Source organism: Schistocerca serialis, chromosome 4, assembly GCF_023864345.2.
Source record: "Schistocerca serialis cubense isolate TAMUIC-IGC-003099 chromosome 4, iqSchSeri2.2, whole genome shotgun sequence".
NCBI lineage: Eukaryota > Metazoa > Arthropoda > Insecta > Orthoptera > Acrididae > Schistocerca > Schistocerca serialis.
Window position 1 is genome coordinate 112,874,521 of NC_064641.1, and position 12,240 is coordinate 112,886,760.

Consider the following 12,240-nt stretch of genomic DNA (forward strand, 5'->3'; position numbering starts at 1 on the left):
ATTGTCTGGGAAGTAATCAGGGGCTGTTCAAAAAGTGAACTTTCAGGCTCACTAAACATCCTTTTTCATGTCCTAAGAACTTTTTAATGCCCAGATCACTAACCATTTAACTGTAAAATGTAAAGAAATGGTGGTTGATATGCCTTTTTCAGTATGATATTTGGATTTCCCGCCCTAAAAAAAATAAGAATAAGGTATTTTCAGCAAAAATGTTTTTCCATCATTGGCCTGTGTAATTCATCAGTAGTAAAAACACAATTCAAATATTTCATTTTTAATTGTTTAACTTGTTATTCTGTGTCAAAATTAGATGAAGGATTATTAATTTTTTTTTTCTTACCTATTTAAACATTTTCCTTTACTTTCCACTGCTACGTTGTGTCTTTTCAGTTCTTCCAATTCTGTATTGCTTTTTTCTTATTTATAACTGCGTTTACAATTACTGGAGATCCACCACCTAGTGAAGCAATAGTTGCTAGATGTTCAATGCAGCTAACAATAGTGGTAAAAGTCTTACCTTAGTGTTTTGTGTCTTTTTTTGTTCAATAATTATTTGATAATCTCTTTGAGAACATGAACACCTAATTTAATGATTAAACTTCAACCAACTTTTTTATCTCTTTTCTTTTTTGTGTAACAGTTAAAAATCGATCAGCACTATTTAATTTTTCATTATTTAAAATAACTTTAAATGTTTTTGTTTCATTTTTCCATTGGAAGTTCAGTACAATCAATAATAAAATTATTGAGTTATATTGATTAAAAATTAATAAGGAATTCTTTATAATCTCTATCTATATTCACCAACATTTAATACATGTCCTAACTTTTGATTGCCATATGTTATTTCTCTAACTGCAGATGAATCTATTTTGTCTCATAATGAAGCATCAGAAACAAGCACTCTTGCTTTTGCAAGTAATTGAAGTTCTTTATAAGCTTCATGTCTTTTCTCTAAATCTTTAGTATCTCCGTAACCAATTTTTATGACTTTTGCAAGTTTCATCTAATGGAACAATTCCCATATCACCTCTAGCTTATCTCTCATCTAGCTTTGTCCTGAATCACAAAATTGATAGCCTGGAAGATGGATTTCAAATAGTAATCTATTAATTAAAGTACTGACTAATACTTTTCCATATTTTTTACTTCTCCAAAACGTGTGTGATATATTATTCAAAAATCCAATTAAATAAGGTGTTCACTAATAACAAAATCGATTAATTTCTTGGTTAGTATTTGAATTATTTCTACCTATTCATTATGATAATTTTTATTTCCAGCAAATTCTTCTCCATGGATTACTGCTAATCTATCACTTACTGACAAACATCTTTCATCCACATATATTCAACAGGTTTTTGTAAATATTTTTTTACTAAACCTTCAGAAATTTTTCAAATGAATCATCAAGATTATTTCTAAACAACTAAGAAAATATTATTCAATAATTGTTTTTGTCAAATGAGTGTGTTTAATTCTGATAATTGGTTTAATTTTAAGCAAAAATTCGTAAATTTAGATAGTCAAATTATGTACCTAAATTATCAGAATTATTTGTTGTTTAGTTAAAAGATTCAATAATGCATCTGTTCCTTAATATTTTTTCTCCAATTTTTAATTTATCACCATTGAATTCTACTGGTAGTTTACCAATATACTTAAATTGAAAATCAGTTGTTAATCAAGAAACAGAATCTTCACTATAATTGATAAAGTCTAATAGTCCTTCACCCATATTTATTTTGTTAACTTCTTTTCCTTTTAATTTTCAATCTCTATCATTAATCTCAGACAAATTATTTGTTTCTGATCCACTTAACATGTAATCAATTTTATCACCATCATGTCGTTGGTTTATGCAATATCACTACATTATTCTAAAATAAAGTGGTTTATAGGAAACCATTTATTTTCAACTTCTCTGTTTTCTTCAAATTCTTTCAAAACATAATCACCTAATCCTTCAATTCACTGTTTAACTTTATCAGTTGCATCAAATACTGGTTGATTTCCTTTTTTAAATTATACATATGCTGTTCTTTTTTTCATTTTTAAACTTCCATTTAATAGTTCTTTTCATTTTCAATTAAATTTTTTAACAACTTCTGGATCGTATTTTCCAAACATTTATTAAGGATTTTTATTTTAATTCAACATTCACATTTAACAGTTTTATGTTCTTCATTTATGTTCAACATTTTTAAGTTCCATGTTTCTATGTTTAACTTTTTTATGCTTAACGTTTTTATGTTCAACTTTTTTTAACTTAAACATACTTAATCTTTTCTCTATATTTAACTTCATTAATGTTTCCTGTCATATCTTTTGTCAAAAAACCAAATTCATTTTTACTGCATTTACTACATGTGTATGGAAAATCATAAAATTTCTATTATCTTATGTATTGAAAATATTTCCGAAATTTACATTATCTTTAATTGTTTTGGTAATTTTGAATAATCTGAGCTAAATAAAAACAATGTATTCATTTCTGTCTGCCTCTAGTAAAGTACTCTCTAACTATATCTTGATTTTTAAAAATGGAGTCATCAAAAATTACAACTGAATTATGTTCACATTCTTCTCATGGAATAATTTAGTCATTATTCTCAATAAAAATAGCAATTTTCCGTAAATTATGTCTTCATCTTTTTCACATCTTTATCTAAAATCTTGATATTTTGGTTGATCTAAACTTTTGAATAAAAATACAAATGACAAATTTTTTCCAGTTCAACCATCCTGGAACTAGAATAGAATTATGAACCATTCATATTGTTTTCCCACAACTACTTGCTCCTATTACAGAACATTGAATAGAATTTGGTAAAAGCTTACCATGTTTACTTTTAGATTTCTTCTCCAGAATTCTAATTTTTGGTTTCCAATCACCATTTTTTTAGATAAATTTTTTTAATTTAAATGAGTAGGTTATTCCAATTGAGTGATCTTCATCTGTTCTTAAAAAAAGATGAAGTATTGCAATAAGAGAAACTTTCACTAGTTGACCTTTATTCAACATTTTAAACTCCAAATAATAATACATCAAAAAATAATAAATTGTATACTAACAAATATATGATAGAAATTCCTGTTGGTCAGTATAGTTTGAATAATTGAGGAAAATTTATTCAGTCGAAAAAAGCTATTATAGGCATTGAAGAAGATACAATTTTAAATAGAGTTCTTTTTGAAAGTGATGTTTCATTATTTATGGAGTAGATAGATTGGTCAAGTTTGTGATTTAATAGTCACATTACTGATACTAAAGAAAAACAATTGATAAAAATGCTCATAAAGTTACTTCATTTGAATTAATAAATATAATTTTTATCTAGCTGGTTGAATGTTTATTAAATATAATGATAGTTTTCAGCAGAAACTTCTTCATTTAAATCATATGTTGAATTTGGAGGACCAATAATTTATGAACCAAATTATTCTATGACTATTCCAATTTATGATTCTACTCAGAATTTAGAAATAACTATAACTGATGAGAATGATAATTTAATTGGTGCTTGTGTGATTGTATTTTTAAAAATGAATTAATAATTTTTTTCTTTAAAAAAAGATCAAATAATAACAAAAAAGATCCATACTCTCCTTTTATGTCCACAACAACTACTCTATTATATATAAATAAAAAATATAAAAACCTGTACCTCAATAAATGAATTATATTATATTCTTTCTATTTACTCTTTCTTTTCACTAATAATAAATAAAGATTAAATAATATAATGAATATATTTAATATAGAAAAGTAATTTAATGCAATGTGTTACTAATATAAAATTAACTTTACATTACATTTACTTAAATATTAAATAGTTGAATAAGTTAATTGATAATAAATAAGTTAATTATTAAAATAAGAGTTTTTATTATATAATAGTTGATATTGTACACATATAATTATAATAATTATAATATTTATTTACATATTATTATATAATATAATATACAATAATTCATTTTTAGCTAAAACCATGAGTAGCTGTAATTCTTGGTTAATATATGTATAAAAGTAATAATTGAATATTAATAAATAAACTTACAGGTATATATATTTAATTATGTGTAATATATTAATATAAGTTTTATATATATATATATATATATATATATATATATATATATATATATATATATATATATATATATAATGAAAAATATGCTCAAATCACAACAAATTAAATCAAAATAAAAAAAATCCTAATTTTTTTAAAAACTTGTGATTATATATTAAATACAAACAAATGAAGTGCCTGATTAAAGAGTTACCATGATAGGGTAAATTAAGTAAATAAAATTTCTTCATTAAATAAATAATGTCAGAATTAATTAAACTACCTTCTTAGTATCAAACAATAATGCACATCCTACACCTTAATGTAGAAAGGTAAGCTAATCTAGTTAATGGGTTCTTACTCCATTTATAGAGGTGTCAATCCTCTTCTTTTTAATGACCAACAACCTTACAAAACCTCTCTTCCTATCAATGTTAATGATAGGAATGATGCTGTCCATTTCACCAAATTCCTGATTCAGGGTTTGAATAGGTTTTGAGATCAACTTAGTTTCATTTAATACAACTCTAACAAGAAATAAAAACATAATGATAAATGAATAATCAATTAAATATTTTATTCTCCAAGCAATTGCATAGACAATACTATTATTTTCAGTTCTGCTGATTCAGATAGAGTACCCAATAACATGGGAAAGAGAATTTATTCGTTCAGTAATAATCAGATCAAGTTTACTATTAAAGATTGGGCTGCACCTTCCAGAAGTCTTAGATGCTTCAAACTGAAATAATTGCTTAACATTAATAACATGACAAAAATTGCCCCAGTTCTATCATACTGTATTCAACTAAGAACGTTTATTTGAACCATTATCATTTTAAGAATTATTATTGGGGCAATAGGAGGTTTAAATCAAACATCTTTATCACAACTTCTTGCATATTCCTCAATTACACATTTAGGGTGAATAATTTGATCTTCATCTGTTAGAGAAAACATTTGAGAACTATACTTTATTATTTATTCCTAACTAAGACTAATTATAGTTTTATTATTTAAGCAAATAATTCGTTATTTATAAATCAAATTTATTCATCCAGAAACATAAATGCTGAAATGAAATTCATAATATTTCTGTCTCCACTATCTCTAAGTGGTTTACCACCATTCCTTGGATTCCTGCCAAAATGAGTTGTTATACACTCACTAATAGAAAACAACATAACAACCATTATAACAATTATAGTTGTACTCGCCACGTGAGATTAGCCGAGCGGACTAAGGAGCTGTAGTCATGGACTGTGTGGCTGGTTCCGGCGGAGGTTCGAGTCCTGCCTTGGGCATGCGTGTGTGTGTTTGTCCTTAGGATAATTTAGGTTAAGTAGAGTGTAGGCTTAAGGACTGATGACCTTAGCAGTTAAGTCCATATGATTTCACACACATTTGAACATTTTTTGAACATCAGACGACTGAAAGTAACTAATGGTGTCTTAAACCAAATAATAGTAAATTAACGACTACTTCTGATGGGGTACTTAAAATCCAAATCCCTTAAATATCCCCTCTCATATGATTCTCTCTATTCATTATATTTTCAGCATCTTTAATTCTATTCAAACAAATAAACTTTTTCTCATTTAAACCTAATCTTATTAAAAGAGCAGAAAAAAGAACAATTGAGATAAAGAATCTAAATTGAAAATGATAACAAACTTATTTTCAACATTTGATCCATCAACTAATATCTTCAACTTATCATTAAATTGAACGAGAATATTCCTAGGATTATTATTAATCCACTCAATATTTTGAATTACACCATCATGAATTAACATTATCTGGAATAAATGAAACATAAACCTACACAACGAATTTGAAACATTATTAGGACCAAAATCATTTAATGGAACAACATTCATCTTTATCCCAATTTTCATTATAATATTATTCAACAATTGCATAGGGCTATTCCCTTAACATTTGCAATCGCTCTACCCATATGATTAAGATTTATATTATTTGGATGAATCAATCATACTAATCATATATTTACACATCTTGTACCCCAACGAACACCACCTGCACTAATGTCATTTGTATTATTAATTGAAACAATTAGAAATGTTATCTGGCTGTGAACATTAGCAATACAACTAGCAGCAAATATAATCGCTATTATTAGCCTCATTAGGAGATACAAGACCATCTATAGCAGTAGATGTAATCTCATTATTAATTATTGCTCAAATACTCCTAATACGCTTATTTTTTCTGATTTTTACGAATTCTATATTCTAGATAAGTATACTAAACTTATGTTAACAACTCACTCAAACCACACATTCAACATAGTTGATTATAGACCTTGAACATTAACAGGAGTAATTGGAGCAATAGTCATAGTATCTGGATTAGCAAAATGATTTCACTTATTTAACATTAACCTACTCATAACTGGATTTGGAATTACCTTATTAACTATAATTCAATGATGACAAGATGTAGTACAGGAAGGAACATATCAAGGATTACACACAGGATGTGTATCAATTGGATTACGATGAGGAATAATTCTATTTATTGCATCAGAAGTCCTATTCTTTGTATCATTCTTCTGACACTTCTTTAGCAGAAGACTAGCACCAACAATTGAACTAGGGGTATTATGGCCTCTAATAGGAATTCAACTTTTTAATCCTATGCAAATTCCATTACTTAATACAGCTATTCTTTTAGCCTCAGGAGTATCTGCAACATGAGCAACCCACAGTCTTATAGAATCTAATCACACTCAAGCACTACAAGACCTATTCTTCACAGTACTATTAGGACTATATTTCACAATACTTCAAGCATATGATTATTGAGAATCACCTTTCATTATCGGAGACACAGTATATGGATCAACATTCCTTGTTGCAACAGGCTTCCATGAACTCCATGTAATTATTGTAACAATCTTCTTAACAACATGCCTTCTTCAACACTCAATAAACCAGTTCTCACCAAGTCACCATTTTGGATTTGAAGCAGCAGCATGACATTGACACTTCATAGATGTACTATGATTATTCCTATATATCTCAATTTGTTGAGGAGGTCGAAAATTGTTTTTCTAGACTAAATAGTACATTTGACTTCCAATCAGAAATGTTGATATAAATCAAGATAAACAATCCTAGTCCTATCTACAAGAGTTTTCGTTAGATTTATTATCCCAATAATCGTTATAATCCTCGCAACAGCACTATAAAAAAAACTAATTTATGACCGTGAAAAAAGATCACCATTTGAATGTAGGTTCGATCCAAAAAGATCAGCATGTATACCATTCTCCCTCTGATTGTTCATAATTGCCGTAATCTTCCTAATCTTTGATGTAGAAATTGCTCTAATTCTACCAATCGTAATTATTTTAAAAACATCAGACATCAATCTAAACAGCATCAACAACATTCTTCATTCTAGTCCTATTAGGGGGGCTATGTCATGAATGAAATCAAGGAGCTCTACAAGGAGCTATATATATATAATCAATGAACCTTAAATGGGATAAGAAGCGAAATATTCCAGTCAGTTTCGACCTGAAAGGTTGGTGAATAAAATACCCTTACCCTTATTAATTAATTAATTGAAGCCAAAAAGAGGCATATTACTGTTATCAATTATACTCATTTCCAACTAATGAGAAGAAATAATTTAAATCTTCCTAACAAGGAAACAGCAATTATATTAATATTTGTGATGGTTGGACTCATCCAAATTGTTCACAGTTTTATATCACATTCGATGATATTCACACAGTTGGAACAAATTTTGCAGCATATAATGGTAAATCGAATATTAACTAATTAATAATTATGTATTAAAATTTTTTGATGTTATACCAATTAAAAAAGGAAACAATATTATGTCTAGAACAGAGCATCCATTTATTTATTCATCAACTCTTATTCACTTAACTTCATCTCTATCATATGAGTTGCCTATGGAAGGACATATTCTTAAAATGGTAAAATTAGAAACAAGCAAAATCAAGTACTTCATCCATTAGAATTACTTGGTGGGTTTATTAATGACTTTAAAGAAAAATTTTGGAGGGAGACAGAAAAGTAAGTTTTACTTGGAGGTTAAGAGAATATCAAGTATATTCTATTCGTTGATGGTCTCCTAGTATGATAGTAGTATGCTTTCAAAAGAGGGTGATATTGTTGTAAAATGTATGGAAATTCATGTTCCTGTTGTTAAATATGATCCAAAATATTCGCTTGAACTAGAATAAGAAAAACTGAGAAATCCAAAAATTCCAATTTCTTTCTTTGAACAACAAACAATTGAATTTGCTGGATTGAATGGTAAAAGAAATTTTAAATAGGTTTTACTAATTGTTATAATTCTTCTGAATTTGATGTGTCATTATTTTCCAAGCCAATCGGTAAAATAATTAGTTAAATGATTCTTCTTCATTGTATCATGTTAAATTAAAAAATATTCTTGTAAAAATGGAAGAAATGAAGCTTTTCCTCAAGAATTATGCAATCTTGACCAACTGAATAACTTTTGAAAAGCTTAGGATGGTCTTAGAGTTTTTAATAGAGTAACACAATTAAGTAAAGATATAATTGTGAGTCCATTCCATTTTTTTCAAAATTATCCTATCTATGTTGTATATATGACAAGAAGAATTAATGTTTTAACTACTCAAAATACAACAGTAAAGTTAATTGCATTTTTTAATGAAAATACAGCCAATGATACAGTTGCAAGCATAATTATGTATGGTAAAAAGAATTTAACTGAAGATTCACAACACACAATTTTATCTGAAAATTTTAAAAACATACATGAATAAAAAATTAGAAAGAGTTATAGAAGTTCTACTTCATATTTATATTTTCTTCTGAAATATTTTCGAAAAAGTAGAGAAGATATAACCTGAAAAAAATCAGTTTTTCAAAAATTAAAACTTTTCATAAACATTTTAATTTTTTAAACATTATTTTTTCTATATAAATAAAAGCATAACGAAATGAGCAAATTTATAGTACTGAAAATCTGGAAAGTGACCTTAACAGTTATAGTAATGGTTGTGCAAGAGATTTCACTAAATTATCAGAGTTGAAAAAGGTAAACCATACAATATTTCAAAAGTTGAAATTTTATCAGTTAAATATGGGAAAAAAGTTTTAGCTGATAAATATAAAATTCATCTTCCAGACAGTTATACTGAAGTCTTTTCATATGCCAAGGATTGCATTTTATTAATGGACACAAAAACAAAATAAAGATAAATCTGTTCATATTATTGAATTTGAATAAATTTTAGAATTTTTATAATTTTAAAATTTAGTTTTTATAATATTAAATATTAAATGAATAATTTATTTTTTGTTTAAATTTCGTTTGGAGGTACAGATAAATTTTTGATCAGGGGATGCAGCAAAATTAAAATCTTGGTTTAAATCATTGAATTTTTAAAAAAATATGCTCTTTGGTGCAGAATCGGCACACATATACTATTGATGAGAAATGTGTCAACCAGATACCTCCTGCAGAAACCTAGTTTTTGTATGCATAGCGATTTTTCTTGAGTACTTTATGTCCAAGGTATTTAGAAATATTACAGGTGCAATATGTGATGCAGGTCACGAGGTGCGGGTAACAGTGTCGGCACAGACAGTGTGGGGTGCACTGCATGGCCTCACATCACTGCGGCAACTGGTGGGCTGCTGCGGTGAGGGTGGCGCAGCTCTGCTAGTGGCCGAGGCGAGGATAGCGGACGGCCCAGTGTACACCCACCGTGGTCTTCTGCTGGACACGGCGCGCAACTTCCTGCCAGTGGAGACCATGATGGCTACAATGGATGCAATGGCTGCCTCCAAGCTGAATGTGCTGCACTGGCATGCCACTGACTCACAGAGCTTCCCCCTCCTGCTGCCCAGGGTCCCACAGCTCGCCAGGTCAGTCGTGCAGGAGGACCATTCCTAAACACTGTGCTGTTTCACCCACACATGGAGCTCAGTGCCACGAGCTACTGTATGGTTAATGGACTATAGTATCAAGGGAGCCAGAGGCTGTAAAATGAAAACCACTGAAAGGGTTTGAATGTCTATGGAAGAAGGTAAGAGCACTGAGATCAAAAACTTGCCACTTGAGACACACGAGTGCACACACACCCACATATGTGATGACAGAGTGAATACATCTGTGCATCAACTTTCCATTCCACTGAGTCATGCTGAAAACAGAAAAATGGAGGTGGTTTGAGAAGAAGAGCAAAGAGATGTTGTGCATTTCCTGACAGTGGAAGGAGTGTGGCAGTGAGAAATTCATTGAAGGACAGCAGAAGTGGACAGAGGGCACTGCATGTCCATTCTGAGGGTCACACCATAGCACAAGTGACATAAAGAAAGACAGATGTCTTTGGCGGATGATGTACGATCTGGAACGCCACACTACACTACCAACAAAATTGTCCGGCTAGTTAATGCCCTCATCATTGAAGCTATTACTGCAAAGATCGCATTGAGCATTGGAATTGCAATGGACATGCTGTGTTTTCCATACACTTGTGCCACTCTTTGATGAATTTTCTTTGCCCGCACACCTTCTGCTGTAAGGAAAGACACTACATCCCTTTGCTTGAAACAAGCTCTTTGTGAAATAAAGATGTATAACAAAAAAGTACATCATCATATTACTGGTATTCTAAACTTATTAATCGACCATATCAGCTAAAGAAGGTACCTTTTAAAATGGTAGTGTTTACAATAAAACATTCAGTTGAGTTTGTTCCTAGCTTTCTTCTTCCAGAACAAATACGATAACTTCTTTGGTAACCCAATTCTAACATCTGAAGCTTGTTTGTTAAACGGAATATACAATTAGTTTCTTGTAATTGGTGCTTATTAGATGGTTTCTTTTACAAATTTCTTTACTGTACCATTGTCATGCCACAAACAGTCAGCTGCCAGTAGGGTGCGAAGCACAGTAAAGGGAAAGACCCCTGTGCATATGCTCAACACGAGTACACTAATCCTAGTGGCAAACATCATCCATGTCATTGCTAATACAATCAGCACTTGAATGTTGGCAGCTGAGACAGCAGTGTCGGCTCCTGATAATATGTCTGCAAGGTACGGCGACTTATCCTGGACAGGCAAAAATATTTATGTCACAATTTAATAAATATTGGATTGCTACTTTGGATGGTTGCTAATGGGAGCTGTAGGTCACCGGAAAGGTCAAAAGATACATAATTAGGCTTCTTCTTTGTTAATTGCATTTTTCCATTTCTTAATTCATGCACAACTCATGATATAGAGTAGAAGAAGAATGGGTAACTTTAAGAGATGAAATAGTGAAAGTAGCAGAGGAACAAGTATGTAAAAAAACCAGAGCTGGTATAAATCCTTGTGTAACACAAGAGACATTGAGTTTAATTGATGAAAAGAGAAAATATAAAAATTGAGTAAACGAAGCAGGTGGAAATTAATACAAACGTTTCAAAAATTGGATCCACAGAAAGTGCAAAATGGATAAGCAGGAATGGCTAGAGGACAAATGTAAGGCTGCAGAGGCATATATCACTAGAGTTAAGACATGGGCCGCCTACAGGCAAATTAAAGAGACCGTTGGAGAAAAGAGAACCACCTGTATGAATATTAAGAAGCTCAGATGGTCAACCCCCCAGTTCTAAGCAAATAAGGGAAAGCAGAATGGTGGAAGGAGTACACAGAGGGTCTGTACAAGAGAGATGTATCTGAGGAGGATATTATGAAAATGGAAGAGGATGTAGATGAAGATGAAATGGGAAATGTGATACTGTGTGAGAACTTGACAGAGCACTGAAAGACCTGAGTTGAAACAAGATCCCCAGGAATAGAAACCATTCCATTGGAACTATGGATAGTCTTGGGAGAGCTAGCAATGACAAAACTCTTCCATTTGGTGAGCAAGATCTATGAGATAGGTGAAATACCCTCAGGCTTCAAGAAGAGTGCAATAATTGCAGTTTCAAAGAAAGCAGGTGTTGACTGGTGTGAAAATTACCGAACTATCAGTTTAATAAGTCACAGCTGCAAAATACTAACGTGAATTCTTTAGAGAAGAATTGAAAAACTGGTGGAAGCCGAACTCAGGGGAGATAAGTTTGTATTCCATATAAATGTTGGGACACGCGAAGGAATACTGGCCCTACAAC

General features: G+C 30.3%; 1 protein-coding gene across 2 annotated transcripts in view; it reads left to right on the forward strand.

Moving 5' to 3' along the window:
• LOC126474886 (chitooligosaccharidolytic beta-N-acetylglucosaminidase-like) overlaps positions 1 to 12,240 on the forward strand; it is a 302,146-nt gene that overhangs the window by 224,646 nt on the left and 65,260 nt on the right. For both annotated transcript variants that reach the window (XM_050102379.1, XM_050102380.1), the window contains one exon: positions 9,682 to 9,997. In XM_050102379.1, coding sequence (XP_049958336.1) covers positions 9,682 to 9,997 — 316 coding nt within the window. The remainder of the gene's footprint in view (positions 1 to 9,681; positions 9,998 to 12,240) is intronic.